We start from the raw sequence: 16,644 nt of genomic DNA on the forward strand, positions 1-16,644 counted from the left end.
TCATATGTAATTGTGTAATGCGGATATCTGCCAGGCCATGGTAGCTGTTTTTAATTTGAGTGTTGCTGCAGAGTAGATTAGGACTCAGCAATCCTGGGTCCTGGGACCATCAACTACCTTCCACTGCCATATGGCTCCAGCAAGCCATCTCCCTGCACCCTGTGTTCATTAATGATGAACTGACTGGTTGACAGCTTCACTGTATTCATTGTTGAGTAACTGTGGTTTCTGCAGAATCTGTTAGAACTTGCATTATTTTCCTAAACTGATGAAGTCATGCAAGTGAATTGAATAGAGAATGAGGAGAGAAAAATCTTTGAAAACGATGTAGTAAATGTTGAAGAATATTTCTTGTCAGATTCTCACCAGAGGCTGTATTCTGCCTGACACATAGTCCGTGTGGTCATTTAAATAGTGGATGATTAGATACACAAATTAAGGAATGGAAGAATTTATAAAAATAAGTTTTGGAGTTACCATATTCTACCATAACAGTTGTCATTTAGGATCACAGGTACCTTGATGTTGGGCTTCCCAGCCTCCAAAATGGAGCTGCGAACATTTGTTCATTGTATACCCAGTCTGTGGTGGTGTGTGACAGCATTCAGAAGGTCATTGAGTTTCCTCATGATTCAAATGAAAACTTACATATCATGGTCATACCCAGTGGCATAAGGAATATAAAATATCTGAAACTCAGGTCAGCCATTCCAAGGTTGACTCTTGCATATAATTTTGCAATTAATATAGTCATTTTGTACTTACATTACAGAAAAGTAATTTTTTTCCAAATCATATAGTACATAAATATCCAACTCAGTTTGTCATACATAATTTACCACCTCAATTAAAAGTTTCAAATTAGCCTGTGTGAGATGTTTCAAATAACTACAACATAGGAGAGATGGGAACGACCATCTGTACAAGGAGATGTCTGTGGGACTAGTCATTCCTTGTTCCATGGACACAAGTGTGACACAGACACACCCCATGGTGAAGCCTGATTGCCAATGCTGAACACCAGCGCTCTGCTCAGAACCTGGCATACAGCGGATGATTAATAAATATTTAATTAATAAATGGATGAATATATTTTGTAGCAAAAATCATATAAATATATTAATCTGGAATTATGGGTAAGACAGACTTACAGCATTTACTTTAAAGCAAAATATTCACTATTCCATATACAGTAGGGTAGTCTTAAGTAGAATGGAAAAACATTCACTGAAATGGCATTAAAATGACTTCACTTTATTGATGTGTCACCAATGTGATGTGCTTCAAAAAATGAAGGGACAAGTAGATTTACACTGCTTTAATTTCCAGATAAGTGCCTGTGTGTCTCAATATCTTCTTAGCAGAAAGGACAGCCTCTTCCTAATCACACATTGCTCAAGAAGCCCTGGGCTTATGTAATGAAATGGGGCCCTGTTCTGAAAGCCACACTAGGAGAGAACAGAATCACCTCAGTCCTTGGCTACTGGGGCCCACCCCTGGCACACAGGATCTCTGTTGAAGTGTGATCTGTGAAGACTCTACAACTTTAATGGTGAACTGCATGCTGGTCCAGGTGTCTGCACAGGCCACGGGCCCCCACTGTGTGCTCATGGTTTATAACTCATTAGTCAACTCCTGTGACTCCAACATGTGTCCCTTCCAAAACCCACACTGACATTTAATTGCCAAGGTAACGATATCATGAGGTGGGACCTTTAAGAGATGGTAGGGCTGTGGGGACTTCTGGGTGTGATGACTGTCACTACAAAAGGCACATTCAGCCCCTTTAGTCTCCTGGTTCTTCTGCAATGCAGTAGAGCAGCAAAAGGGCTGTCACAGTTGCAGACACCTTGATGTTGGGCTTCCCAGCCTCCAGAATGGAGCTGCGAACCTTTGTTCATTGTACACCCAGTCTGTGGTGGTGTGTGACAGCATTCAGAAGGTCTTTGCTCTTCAAAGCACAGCCTTTATGTTGGGCTAGTGGGCCCACAGGACTTGCCTGCTCACAATGAAACCAACGACTCATCTACCCATAAAGGTTTGGCTCTGTGAGATGTCCGAGTCCCCATCCTGGTCTCCACATTTACTCCCAGGAATGAGTTGTCCGTGCCTGTTCCACACGGTATGCTGATACCTCCATGGCAGGGAAAGTTCAGTCCCCATCTAAAAGCTCCCTAAATTTCAAACTCAGAAAGAAGGAGGAGGAGGACAAGGAGGAGGAGGAGCCTCAAGCCTCAAGACCATGATTCCTTCCTCCATGGGTCCCTCTTTCCCAGGAGCTCCTGGTTTCTTACTCAGGTTGTTCCAGCAACAGCGTCTCCAGCATGGAGCCACAGCGGGCAGCCTTCTACACCCTGGCAGCAGTGCTCCTGCCCCACCAGCTGGCAGGCTCACCTGACCACAGGAAGTCCCTCTGTCCTCTGGAAACACAGTGAACGTCTGTTTCAAAGTGGCTTTCTCTTCCACCTCTTCCTGGAAGTGGTGAGAAGAAATAATGAAGCTTGGCTTCAAGGTGACTTTCTGGCCTTCCTGTTCCTGGAAACAGCCGGGAAATTACCTGGGTAAAGAGCCATCGTTATTTGCACCTTTATCTTATCAGGAAGCTGATTTGGGTTTTGAGAGTTTTACAGTTAAAACCATACTTCTTTGCTCATCCATATTTTATTTTTATTATGGAAATTGAACAGGTCTTAATTCTTGTTTCATTTGAGCTCAGATTTACTGGTCAATCCAAGGACACACAGTTGGAAAGTACAGGGGGCCAATCTAGAGCTCTCTAAAGGAGATTGGATTCTGAGCAACATTTTATATGCAGTCCAAGATCCTGACCTATTCCCACTTTAGACTGCACTGACCTCTAGGAGGGGTCTTTCATGGTGCTTTTAACTGGGCTCTTTGGTTTGGTATATGGTATATGGTTTGGTATGGCCTCGGTTTGAAGAGATTCATTGATGTCTTCTGGGTGTTTCATTTATATTTTACATTCCAGCCCTCATTTGGCTGGCCCTTGCCCTGGGGAGCCGAGGGACTAGCTTTCAGGTTTTGGTTGTTGAGCACAGAACTGATTTGGGCGGGGGGTGGCTCCTATGTGCAGGCAGAGCCATTAGCACTTCTTGGAATTAGGATTGGGGTTCAGTCGTCAGCTCAGTGCTGGTGAGAGTGTGTTGGCTCAGGCCCTGAGGTGCAGGGCCCATGTCAGGTGAGAAGCTCCTGCACTTGCAACCCACATTGGTGCTGCAGGGGACTCAGGGGACAGGGGGCTCATCATTGGAATTTTAAACATTCAGAGATTCCTGAACATGCTAAATACTCACGTCACTCATTTTTGGGGGAGGAAGGAGGAAATATCAAGACCTAAAACTATTTTTACTCTTGTCCTCTGGCCTGAAATTCCAGATTACATTGTTTAAAACACACTCCTGGTTCAATGGAGACTGCTGAAGAGCTCTTCTTCCCTCCTCCACCCCATTCTCTGTCCTCTACTCCCCTCCTCTTTTTCCCCATCCTCTTCTCCCTCTGCCAAACCTTCTTTCTATCTTTCACTTTATTCTCCTAAAGCTCCAACTGTCCTTAAGTGAGGGCCCAACACAGACAGGACAGGGAGAAGACAGACATTTGGGAAGACTTGCATCTACACCTTATGGGACACACTGGAACAGATCTGGTTGTCAGATAATAAGTAAAAATGCCCTGGAGAGAAATGTGGTCCTTCACCCTCAGACAGGAGAGGACAGCATTGCAAGTGTGCATTAGGTCTTGGAGGGTAAGAAAGGACACTTCTCTCTGGGTGCCCTGTGCCTTGTTTCCGGAGAAGAAGGGGAAGTGCAGATGATGCAGATGGGTCCCTTCCATCGACAGGGAAGGCTGTGACAAAGGAGCAGGGAGCCTGTACAGTGCACCCTGGGTGTGGCTTGCTGAGTAGAGGATAGCAGTGATTCCCACAGAATGTCAGAAAGAAGGAGCAAGGACAGGGGCAGGTGTCCAAATGTGGACTGTCGTTGCTGGAGAGCAGAGATCCCACAGGTGACCGCGGCTTCAGCGAGTTCTGCAGTCTGATGGGTGTCCCATGGGTGAGCCTTCCCTAGCAAAGAGACTCCTGCTTTAGGTTCTATTTAATAGGATGGTAAAACAACATAGAAAATCCCCCAGGGCATGAATAGGGCCTCATCCTGGGCTTCACATTTAGCCTTGACATTTAGCAATTTTCAGTCACTATGGCTTGAGCCCTGGGGTCCCCTTTGCCAATCTGCTCAAAACCAGAAATGTTTCCCTTCCCTAAAAGATGTGGATGATGGAAATACATTCACCAGCAAGTTCTCAGAATGTTCTTGAAAACACAGTTAAAAAGCGGTAGCCTTGGATATGGCAGGTCTGTGTGCCAGGTCAGAGGATCTCGATCCGCTTCTCCCATTTCTGTCCACAGAAATCCCAGGAGGTCAGTGTGGACATGCCCATTTTTCACATGGAAAGCTTCTGTTATAAGAGGTGATGTCACTTGCCCAAAAAGGCAGGTGATTGACCTGTTTTCCTGGCTGTCCCTTTGGGCAGCAGATGGCCCGTGCTGCTCTGACCTTCAGAGTCTTTACCTCATCCATCCCCTGCCATGTTGTCAGGCTGGCTTATAGATCAAATAGGCCCTGACGGTGACAGAGAAAGGGCTGGGACAGCAAACAAAAATGGGATTCTGTGCAGAGTTCTTTCTATTTAAAAGCACCTGCCTCTGAATCCAGCAGGACTCAACAGGGCTCCACCGTGCAGTGTGGACCAGAGCAGGCACCTCTTGGCACCCTTGAGATCACCCTTGGATGCTGCGTGTAGCTGAACAGGTGCCACTTAGATGTCACTGTGTGTTGGGAGATGACAGAGAGCCCTGCTTCCTAGGCATGCTTTAAGCCATGGGGTATGCTGCACGAGGTCGTAGGGCAGGTTTTCTTTTTTGGTTGGACTGATTTTCTTGTAATTTTTGACACCTTTACCTACCATGCTATTTCTTTCTTTCTGCTGTGCTTTATCAAGTGCCTACCTTTTGCTAGAACATTAGATAAATGTCCTCATTCACCTAGAGTTTATTGACTCAGTTCTTAAATAGGTCGATATAGGATGAGTCCACACAGTGCCTCATCAGAGAATAATGTCTTAGCTCAGGTTACTGTGACAGGTGCCATAAGTTGGGTGGCGTATAAGTAACAGAAATTCACTTCTCATAGTTTTGGAGAGTGGAGGCCTGAGGTCAGGGTGCCAGCACCATGGGGTTCTGGTGAGGACCCTCTTCTGGACTTGTGGATGGATGACTTCTCCCTGCATTCTCTCATGACGGAATGAAGGGTTAATTCTCTGATCTCTTATCAAAAGGGCACTAATCCCATTCATAAGGACATCACCCTGTGACCTCATCCCTCCCAAAGGCCCTCCCTCCAAACACTGTCACACTGGAAATTAGATTCTAACATAAGAACTCCAGGGAAACACAGCACTCAGTTCATAACAAGGAAGTGTTAAGACATCTGTGTCTTAGTTTTTGAGCCTCAGTTTTTTTTATCTGTAGTGAAGCTTACCCTAGGAATTTACTAAGAGGGTTAAAGTGAGTAACACTTATAAAGCACTTTTGGAAGCTCTAAATGCCACCCAGTAGGTCATTGTTTTGAGTAAGTAATTATTCCTTTATGCAAATTTAATGTTATTTTAGAATACTTACATATTTTTCTGACAGTATATTGTACGTATTAAGTTTATGGAGGAATTCACCCGTGTATCCCATTGTAACCCTGGCCAGTGGATGCAGTAAGGTCTCTTAACCTCATTATCTTTCTGAAATTCAGCTTAACATCGAAAATAGTATTCAGGGATTGTGGCATATAAAAAAAACATTGGAGCAAACACACCCAGATGAGTTCTTCACATCATATGTGATATGCAAACATCTTTCAGGAGAGATGGGTCTGTGGGTTTCTACCCCTCTCATTCCCTATCTTTCTTGATTCCAGGATGGGGGAAGTATGGGAAGACTCACAGAGGAGGGGACAAGTGACTGGGTGAGGAATTTAGCAGGCCAGGTACTAAATCCCAGCCAGGAACACTGCCCAGAGCATAAGTGGCCTGTAGAGGTCAGATGGCTTCTAAGACATTGAATTTCTCCCAGTGAAACCAGAGTTTGAGATGAAGTTCGATTCTCCATTTCTCCTGGTGTGGGGTCCTGTGTAAGCTGCTGGCCTCTGTAGCTGAGAAAGCCCCATTTTAGTATTAGCAGCTAATCACAGCGGGGATGCCTACTGGCATCAGCTTTGAGGGTCACAGCTAGCAAAGCTCAATTCTTCTCCAGGGCTGTGGAGTGGCATATTGAAGCTCTTGGTGTTACCACTCTAAATGGTGCACTATGCCCTCCAGTGTTGCAACAGACCCCAGCAGCTCACCACCAACTTCTTTCCTGGTTCTTATCTCCTAAATCTAAAGAATGAAACTCCCAGACAATGGAAGGCAAGAGTAGAGGAGTAACATTTATCCCAATGTTCATAGAAATAGAACTCTGGGAAGGGCAAGAGGGAACCCCAATAGGGCTTGCCACCTGAGCGTACTAGTCTAGGGCTTCCTATTGCACTTGGTCAATGCTAGTGGTGCCAAGTTAGGCTAATCAGGGTTTGGAAAAGTACCAATGTTATTAGCTGACCCTTAAGTCTGAACTTCCATTCAGGTCTGCCCCACTTATATTTTCTTACTGCAGGAAGTAGGAGGCTGAGGTCATTGGACAGTGGATGATGGGGGTTCAGAGCTTCGGAGAAATGGGTGTAGTGGGTGTCCACACCAGGCCTGGGCCAGGTTACCACAAGGTAACAGGTTGGCATGCCCTGGCTTGCCACGGCCCTCGCTTGCTGCACATCAGGCCCACGCCACCTATGCTCTAGCCCTCCCGGGTTTCCACTCCATAGCTCCAGGACAAGGACTTGGCTTCCCTGAGATACCAGCCCCACTGGATAACCACATGTGTGGGGGTGTCATTCATGCATGCTTTTAAGCTTTGGAAATTGCAATGCAGTTTGGGGTTTGGGATTGTTACTTTCCTAAAGTGACACCTGATGGGGCTGAAGGCACAGGGTGGCGTTGGAGTTCATGAGCACCTTCTGATTCTTGTTTTGCAGAGAGCAGCACTCTGCATTCCGCCTGTGTCCATGAGAGCACTGTGCACAGCCGGGTCTTCCAGATCTTATACAGGAATGAAGAGGTGCCCATAAATGATGCCATGATCTTTCGAGCTCATTTGCTCCTTGACGGTGAAAGGGTAAGTCGTGAATCAACCACCAGCCCAAGACGCTATTCTCCCTCTTGACCAGTTCCTCTCATTGCTAGGTAAATGGTAAGTGAAGGTGAAGCCAGAGACCAAGTCTGAAATCTGACAGATGGGAACTCATGATGTTAGGGCATTCATGCACTTGCTTACAGATGCATACTTTACTCATCCTTTCATTCACGGGCTTGCTCATCTCATGAGGTCTCAGGGGCAAGCATCTCCATTGTCTCTCTTCCATTCCTCACTTGTCTGTCTGTGCATCCATTCAGGCACTCTGTCATGAATCAGTCAGCATAGGTTTTTGAGTATCTTCTTCTTGCAAAGCCTGTGTTGGGCTCTTGGATGAGAGACAGAGATGAAGAAGGCAGCAGGACCTCAGCCTTTCAGGGGTGAATTCTTCAGTAGGGACAAAGATGTTTAAACAAGCATCTTGGTAAATGATGTGCACTATGCTGGCTACGTAGGGAAGAATAAAGGGAATCCAAGGGTGGAGAACTGAGCTCTGGGACCACAAAGCTGCTGCTCATCAACCCCTTCACAAAGGAGATGGCTTTCAGACCTACCTGCTAAGAGTCTATCAGACGGAGACAGAGAAAAAAACATCCCAGGAAAGGGAATGGCAGGAATGACAGCGGAGAGACCTTGGCTCGCCATTGAAAATTCCTCACGCATCAAATTAACACATTTCAAAGGAGGATATGGAGTCCAAACCATTGCTCTCACTCCCTAGCCCCACTCAAATCCCTGGTGCCACATTCCTGTTGATTATTTCTTGATAGAATCCCTTTCAGGATGTGGAAAAGTGCTCCTATTTTAGGAAAACTTAATTAGAGTCCTCCTGCTTCATTCCCATGTGGTGTGCATAGCAGCTTCTCTGGTCACGTGTTTCTCCTGTCCCTCAGCTTTTGGTCCAACTTTTGTGCTCTAGGTAGTGACCAGGATTTCCTGTGTGGCTAAAAGTAAGTGCTGCCACTTGTTTCCCATTTATCCACTCATCTCTCTATTTCTCCAAGATTCACTGACCCTCACTAAGTATGTCCCATACTGGAGAGAAATAGGGAAAGAGAACACCTGGTGTTTGGTGCTTCTATTTCAATGTTACCTCTTGGCATTATTTCATTTTAATTTCCTGTTTCTTGATACGGCCCTTACAAATTGAAAGCCTTTTGAGTTGAACCTCATGAGATCCTAAAACATCCCAAGGTTAAATGGGAGCCTGTTTCATAGGATATATTGTTTTTTTTTTCCATGTCAAATTATTTACCTATATAAAATAATAATTCATTATTGTTAGCGGTAATCCATATGGCAGCAAACAATGTTGCAACTAATCATTATATCCAAATCGGTGATAATTAAAGTTAATTGGATATGTCTGAAAACCTGTGTATTCGGAATGCATGCATGGATTCTTTTCCAGTGCATATCTACCTGCTTGTGACAGCCAAAATACTGCTTACAGCCTGCGGCTGGGTAAGACAGAGGATATGTCCAGGAATGAATGCATCCGTCTCTATGAACAACAGACATCGGCACAGTGGATGCTTGTCCAGCAGGCATATCTTGCCACGAGCCATGGGGAATTCCCACATGGAGAGGATTCAGTGCGCACAGTGAGGCTGCAGAGGAGTTCAAGGGATGGCCAGGGAGAGAACTAGTCCATCACAGTTAAGAAATGTGATGAGATGTTTCAATAGAACTTGCAAAGAGCAAGTGTGGAGGTAGTGTGTGTGTGTGTGCGTGTTGTATATAAATGCTGTGGAAACCCACAGAAGTTTGAGGAAGGCTTACAATATACATGGATTGGTAAAAGGGGACAAAAAAATAAAAGCAATGGAATGAGCCAGAGTAGAGGACAAACACAGAAAGGGAGAGAAGGCCTGGGGTAAATATAGCAGAACAAAATGCACACACATCCTCTGGACCTTGGCTAATGGCAGCCCACACATGGAGCACAGACTCCCAACTGGCAAAATGAAGAAGAAGACACAATCACAATGACAAGATGCCTGATGCTCTGAGGAGGAAGAAGAACAGATTGCTTCAATGTATGTGTGTGTGTGTGTCTGAACAATATTGCATTATATGGGTTTAAAAAGAAAAGCATTCCCCAAAGTGGGATTCCAGGGAGTACCCACATCATAGTTTTTTGGTAGAACTTGCACAAAATGCAGATCCTAGAGGCCACCGCGGCCTGGTGATTTAACAGAGCATTATGATTTGCAGGATGGGTTACTGGGTTGATTCAGAGTTTGGGAATGGAGGCACAGGTGGGATTTCCCTACCAACCAGTTAAGCACTTCTGAGACACAGGACAGAAGGACAGTGAGGAGTAAAACAGGGCAGATTTGAGGAAGAGAGCGTCATGGCTTGTGGCACAGAAGGCACCACAGACACGGATCTGGAAAGGAAGGTTAAGAAGAGCATGGGGGTCACAGGGACCCCACTGAAGTCCACCTGTTCACCTTGGTCTAAAGGCAGGAGGATTTCCAGACTCAGTGGGAGGAGGGTTTGCACAGGTCATTCCTGCACAAATATGGGAAATGGGGCTCAGGAGACTAAGGGTATAGAAGCTGTCACTGCTGTTGCCCACATAAGAGTTGCAAGTGTCAAGGTAGAGGTTGGACAGGTGACCAGCAATAGGATGGACAGAAACCGTGCTGCAGGATGGCCCAGCACAGCCCATGGAAGAGGATCAAGTTAAGTCCAGAGATGGAGGACTTCACACAGAGAAGACAGCCAGTGATGTCACCCTACTCTGTGGCATGAAGTTGCTGTCCAGGGTAGTTGGGAGAGGCAAAGATTCTACTGAAAGGTGATAGGCATCCAGGTTGAGTGGGAATAACCATCATGATGACTTTAACAGTAATGGTATCTTACATTTATTAGCGGGTACTGTGTGGCAGGCATTGTGTGGAGTATTCTCTTTGATTCACTGAAACATCATTGTGTTTTATTACTCCTGTCTTATGGATGAAGATCCTGAGATTAAGAGATGTTAAGTTATTGTCCTAAAGTCACCCCACCAGGAAGGAAAGGGGTAGAAAGAGGCTTCCAGCCCAGGTAGTCTAATCCCTGTGGGTAGGACCACTGTGGGGTTGGTGGCCCAGAACTAAAGAGGAAATAATCGGAATAATAATAACTAATATTTTTTTGAGAACTGTCAACCCCTTGTGTACATTATCATATTTAGTTCACACAACAACAACCCTATGGAGTAAGCATAATTTACTTCCATTTTACAGATGGAAATCAGTGGAGAGGTGGGCTCAATGATAGCATCAGAATTGGCACCTATGTAGCCTGCCTTCAGAAGCTCCCTCCTTAGCCACCAGTCCAAATGAGGATTGGGGGACAAGGGAAAAGTGATGAGTCATTGCCATGAGTAGATTTGAAGCCAATAGGGAGAGGAGGTATAGCCTAGAACACAGGTTTGACCATGAGGATCAGAGCCCAGGGCAGAACCGGGCACATAAGACTCGCTCAAGGACCAAGCTTGGGAAAGCGACTTGACCATACAGAGCCTCAGTTTTCTCACTTGTAAATGGGGGACAATATTTCTTCATTCATAGTTTAATCTACATCAGGTAAGGTCTGCCACATAGCAACTTTTTCATAAGTATTAACTTCTTTTATTATCTCCATTATCATGCAAAAATACCTCAGGTCTTGTGAACCTAACCCTTGAAGGGAGATGTCTTTAACTGAGAAAAGACAGGGTTAGGGAACGACGTGTATGCTGTGTAGTGTGTTTGTGTGCATACATATGTGTTGGAGGGGCGGGTAACAGCCCTTCATGAAATGAATGGTCACATAAGGTAACGACTTCATTGGGAATTAAGATTTATTGTGGTGTCAGTGAAGTCACAGCCAGGCTCAATCCAGCCACAGCTCCTAGGGAACTGCAGTGAGTTTAAAGCTGGAGCTCACAGGGAGTTTTCATTACCAAGGCAAATGCAGCTTAGAAGGTGGCTGGGGCCTTGCTTTGCCAGTCTTACTTCCAAGGAACTGGTGGCAAGAGGCTGCCTTGCTTTCATTGTGTGTGTGAAGTGAGGCTCGTGATTATGCAAAACAAATCTAGGAGAAGTTATTTATAGCATTTGGATTCAGCAAAATGTTAGCTTTCAAATGCTTTTTTTTAAACAACAATTTTTAAAACCCTAAGGACCTAAAGATAAATTCCATCCATATGTCTCTGCCTGAATTATGCTTAACCAGGAAGACGTTTCCCAAGAGGCCTTTGGATAGGAGATTTTTGTCCCTGCAGGATGAGCACATTCTTGCAAAGAAACAATCCCCACTAAAAAAGGTGGGATGGGAAGGGCTTTATTCCTTGAAGATGCACAGACACTTTCTTTGTAGCAGGCCCTATTCCTTGAGCTTGAGGTCCAGAAGTATGAAGAGCAGTGTCCCTTTAATGATAAGATTAGAAGGAACATCCAGCAAGAAAGTAGGTGGGGGGGGGGGGGGGCGGCGGGGGCTTAGCCACAGGCCAGACAGGCATCAGCAGTCAATGGTGAAGCAGTGGTAGGTGCAAGAAGAATTGCTTGATCCAAACCAACGCCAGCTCTGCACTGCCAGATCCAGGGATTTTATTTTTCCAGAACCTAGAAACCTGCAATTCGAATGGGAAATTGCCTGAATTTTAAATGTTTGCAACTTGTTCAAAACATTTTTTAAAATACCATGGGGATTAAACAAAACACGTTCACAGATAACATTTGGTTCCTGAGCTTCCAGCTATAAACCTGAAACAAACAATTCTAATACGAAGTACTAAATGCTAAGAGAAAAGAAGCAGGGTTCTGTGGGGTACCAAGGAGGACACACCCGGCCCAGGGATGGGGGCTGAGTCCTGTCACCTGTGTGCAATGCTGGTGCTGGGAAGGCCTGCTGAGTAGAGGGACTGGGACATCTGGAAGTTAGTGTGAGACTCCCTTTTGACCAGGGGTGATGATTTTGAGCATGAGAAAAGAAAAATTGGGATACCGGTGAATGTGGGAAGCACAGACTTGCTAACAATGAAAGGACACAAAATGCTAAAAAGAAGTGTCTTGAAATTGAAATGGTTACATGTAAGGATCCTCAAGATGACAATGAAGAGCTTCTTTCTTGTGGACTTGAGCCTCCTGGGGAAATTACTTCGCATTCCTGGGTGTGGACTTCCTCCTCTGCACATGTGGACACATCCCTGCCATGCAAGGGAACTGGGGTTGGAGAAGACTTTATCACTGATTTATCCCATCATTAGCCAAGTTAGATTTCACTGTAAGTTCGCTTTTCCATCCTTCTCAAAGGAGGTGCTACTGAACATCTCATCCAGCCTGAAAAGACTCCAGATCTAATCCACAGGGAAATGAGGCCTCCAGGGGTCCTACCCTCAGGAAACGTGTTTAGCGGTTTTGGCACAGAGGCTTTCGCCAGCCAGCTACGTAAATGCTCTCCTTCCACTTTCCACAGGACTCACCCAGGGACCTTGTTCATCCAGGACACCACAGAACTTGCAGGGAGAACCTGCTTTAAGCAATAGTGACTTCCATTTTGTGCTGGAATTCTCTACTGTTTCTCTAATTTAGGAAATAGAACAGCTGAGTATTTCAAGCGGACCAGAGTCGGTTTCTGAATCCCTCGGACTTTATTTCTTTTGCAGGTGGAAGACGCGCTGAGCGGAGTCGAGTTTCAGCTCAAGGCGGACCTGCACTTTACGGATAGTGAAGAGCAGTGAGTTGCGCTGGCCCTGCGGCTTCCCCGCCCTGTCCCCACCCTGGGGCATCCCCAAGGCTCAGTCCTCACAACACCTTTCAGAAACCCAGTTCCTGGAAGCTGCCAGGTCCCCACTAGTCACAGCTGACCAGGAACGGCCAAGAAGGTCTGTGTGGGCATTTCAAACTGTGCATTTGAGGCAGGTGGCTCCGGTTCTGTGTGCACAGAAATCTCCCCACTTCTCAGCTGCACTGGCTGATGCCTTCTGTACTCAGTACCTTTTCACTGCGGTAGTAATTGGTGGTTTTAGAATAACGACCCTGTGAGGCCGTAAAATTCAAAGCCTCTTCTGAATCAGAGGAAATTTTGCCAGGACTCTGCATCTTTGTGCAATGGATAAGCCTCACCCTGGGAAAACCACCTTCGTGATCATGGTACCTCCCCTGCCAGGTGACTCTGCATCTTTGTACTGAATACCTTCTGTTGTGTTTCAACTCTCTGAAAATTGAAAATCCATTTATGTATAACCTGCTGATTAAATCACTGGGAAGTGACTCTCTTCCTTCTCATGGCTGCTTCCTTTAATTCTTTTCTGTGGCCTCTGCCTTCAGCCCTGAGTGAACTGTCATCTCATTTAGCACAGTGGAGTCTTCCAGGTAATAAGTAAATCATCCTTTACCTCGGAATTGAAAACTCCAAGCAGGAATGTCAAAACTCTAAACTCTCGTCCCGGTTATAACTTCCACCTGCCTTCTTATCCCACCCTGGATCCAGGTTCCCGGGGTGAGGACGCCCAGTGCAGAGGCAGGGCATGGGTGGGGCTTTGTATTTCTTCCCCAGCTTTCTTCTCCACTGTGGTTTTGGGGCCAGGCCGTGAGGAGGGAGAAGATGGAGAAAATGGCATGAAACGAAATTGGGTTGGTGGAAGGTAGGGCCCGTTTTGTGGCAGTTGCTGAATCCGCCTCAGAGCGTTCTTGTTAATTCCTTGGAGATCCACTCATTAGACCCCCAGCCACCTCCCCACCCACCTCTGTGGTTCTCTGATCCAGTGGGGCCTTTTCCAGCCAGGTGACGGTGTCGTGCAGCACATTCTCGGAGGCAGTGTGTTAGTCAGCTCTCCATCACTGTGAACAAAATGCCTGACAAGAACAACCTGGAGGAGGAAAAGCTTATTTTGCTTCAGAGTTTCAGCCCATGGTTAACTACCACCATTGCCCTGGCCTAAGGTAAGGCAGAGCTTCATGGTGGAAGGGTGGGGCAGAGGGAAGTTACTACACTCAGGGCAGCCAGGAAGAAGAGGGAGAGAGGAGTGAAGGTGTCATAGAGAAGATGAGCCCTTCCTGGGTACGCCCCTAGTGACATGACACACCTCCCCCAACTGTGCCCCACCTGCCCATCACCTAGACCATTCAAACTAGGATGGCTGATTAGGTTACAGTTCTCGTAGTCCAATCATTTCACCTCTGAACGTTGTTCTTGCATTAAGGGGATACCTCATAACCATAACCATGACATTCTGTCCCTGTTCCCAAGAGCTCATGTCTATCTCACAAGGAAAAACACATGTAGCCCACTTTGAAGAGTCACCATGGTCTTAACAGTTCCAGCATTGCCCACAAGTTCAAATCCAAGTCTCCTCTGATACTTAAGGCAAACTCTTGGCTGTGAGCCTTGCAAAAAGTTACATACATCCAACACATAATGGCAGAGACTAATCATTCCCATTCCAAAAAGGAAGGATAGGAGCATTGCAAGAAGGGATGCGGCCAAAGCAAGACTGAAACCTAGCTGAGCAAACGTTTCCCGTGGCTCTGCCTCTAGCATCTGGTGCACATGGTAGCAAGTTGTTGTCTCCGCAGGGCTGGGGTGGCCTGCCTCTGTGACTGTGCCAGGCGAAGCCCACATGGCCCCTCTTCTAGCCTGGCTCTGTCCTCAGACAGTAGTGTCCTGGCAGACAGTCCATGTTGCTGGCATGTTCCTGGAGCTTTGGGGGGATACCTCATATCCAAACACAACAGGCAGACACTCCTCCAAGGATCCCACATCTAGTTCCTGGGAAATATACAAAGTCACTTGAACCCCCATCTCACATTCATGGAGAATCACCCCCCCACCCCCATGGCTGTTCTCTCTCCCTCAGACTAGTCCAGCCTCATCCAGCTGCTCAGCGGAGAGCCTTAGAAGGATGAGGTAGTCACCAGGACCTATTTGCACAGTTCTAGGGGATGCAGGCCAGAGTGTAGTAACTTCCCTCTGCCCCACCCTTCCACCGTGATGCTCTGCCTTATCTCAGGTCAGGACAATGGTGGAGTTACCATGGGCTGAAACTCTGAAGCAAAATAAACTTTTCCTCCTCCAGGTTGGTCTTGTCAGCTCACTTGAGGACCCTTCCTCTGCTGGCAGACGGTGATAAGGAGCAAACTTCCTCTCACCACTGTCCTCTGGAGAACCTCAGATACACTGACCACTTTACAGAAATTAAAATCAATCCTCACATCTGGTCTTGCCTTTTTCTTTGGCGAATGAGGACTAGGAGGCTGACAGTCCAGTATTTGAAGGCCTCCATCCCTTCAGAATTCTGACTTCCTCCAAGGACTTTCTCTCAGTTCTCACGGATCCAGTCCCTGAAATCTACCTAGTAGTGGTGGGTGTTTTCATAACATGGGCAGATGAGTCGGGATTGGGGGTGGGATCTGAACCAAAGAGAGGCCTGATTGGGTCTGGGCATTGGAGAATGGACCTGTGTTGATGTGGCTGGGCTTTCCTGGTCTCTGGGCTCTCACAGTGTCTGTCCAGGGTCCTGATCCATGTCTGGGCTCAACATTGTGGACTCCTCCTTCTTGTCTTTATCAGGACCCCCTAGACATCTGCTTCTCTCCTTACATCTGCTTCCCACTTCGTGGGAAAGTGGAGGCTTAAGAAATCCTGTGTATAGTCTCAGAATCAAACCATTGCTTCCATTGTTCACATGCCCCCCTCCACCATCTGAGGTCTCTATCATTCACTCCTCTGATAACCCACCAATGCCCTATGTCCCCGTGTCCACTTCCTCCAGAGTTTTCATCCATGGCTCTCTGGTAGGCATTCCCAGTTAACCATAGAAACCTACCATTGATTCCAACCCCAGCCTGGAAATCGCTCCCCGATATTCCCTTTAAGAAGCTCTAATGTAAGTCATAGTGGACACAGTAAATGACACTTTCCTTCCAGAAGAAGTCATTGATGGTGAGCCTGTGCACAGGAGGTTGAGTGAATCCTTGCATAAGATGCAGCCATTGGGGTTTAGTTCTCATTAACTCTGAAATATTGGGAGAGTCCCTGTGTTTTTCCAAATCTTAGTAGCCCTGTTTATAAAATAGGCATTATTATTGGGTCTGTTATGAGGATTAAGAGGGACAATACATATAGCAGTCCCAGTGCGTGGCCTGCTGAACAGGTGACTGCTTTTATGGCTTTAGAGATGAAAGTAAGGTCAGGCTTCAATGTGTTGCTTCCTCTGTGCAATATGAAGCTCTTAATAACAATCTGAACGGGGCTTGCATGAAGTACAAGATTAGCTAAGAGGAACAGGAAGCCAACAGCTGGGGAAGATTGGAAATGCCATAGATTTTCATTTTCTTAAATTGGGTTTAAGGATGATAAGGCATCTGTAGCACATC

General features: G+C 46.3%; 1 protein-coding gene across 1 annotated transcript in view; it reads left to right on the plus strand.

Annotated features, from left to right (window-relative positions):
- Fam135b (family with sequence similarity 135 member B) overlaps window positions 1-16,644 on the plus strand; it is a 297,392-nt gene that overhangs the window by 180,320 nt on the left and 100,428 nt on the right. Inside the window, exons 4-5 of the mRNA XM_046449180.2 lie at window positions 7,134-7,273; window positions 12,933-13,003. Of these exons, the coding sequence (XP_046305136.1) occupies window positions 7,134-7,273; window positions 12,933-13,003 (211 nt within the window). The remainder of the gene's footprint in view (window positions 1-7,133; window positions 7,274-12,932; window positions 13,004-16,644) is intronic.

Source organism: Marmota monax, unplaced genomic scaffold, assembly GCF_021218885.2.
Source record: "Marmota monax isolate L192 unplaced genomic scaffold, Marmota_monax_Labrador192_F-V1.1 WCK01_AAM20220418_F8-fsc00073, whole genome shotgun sequence".
Taxonomy (NCBI): Eukaryota; Metazoa; Chordata; class Mammalia; order Rodentia; family Sciuridae; genus Marmota; species Marmota monax.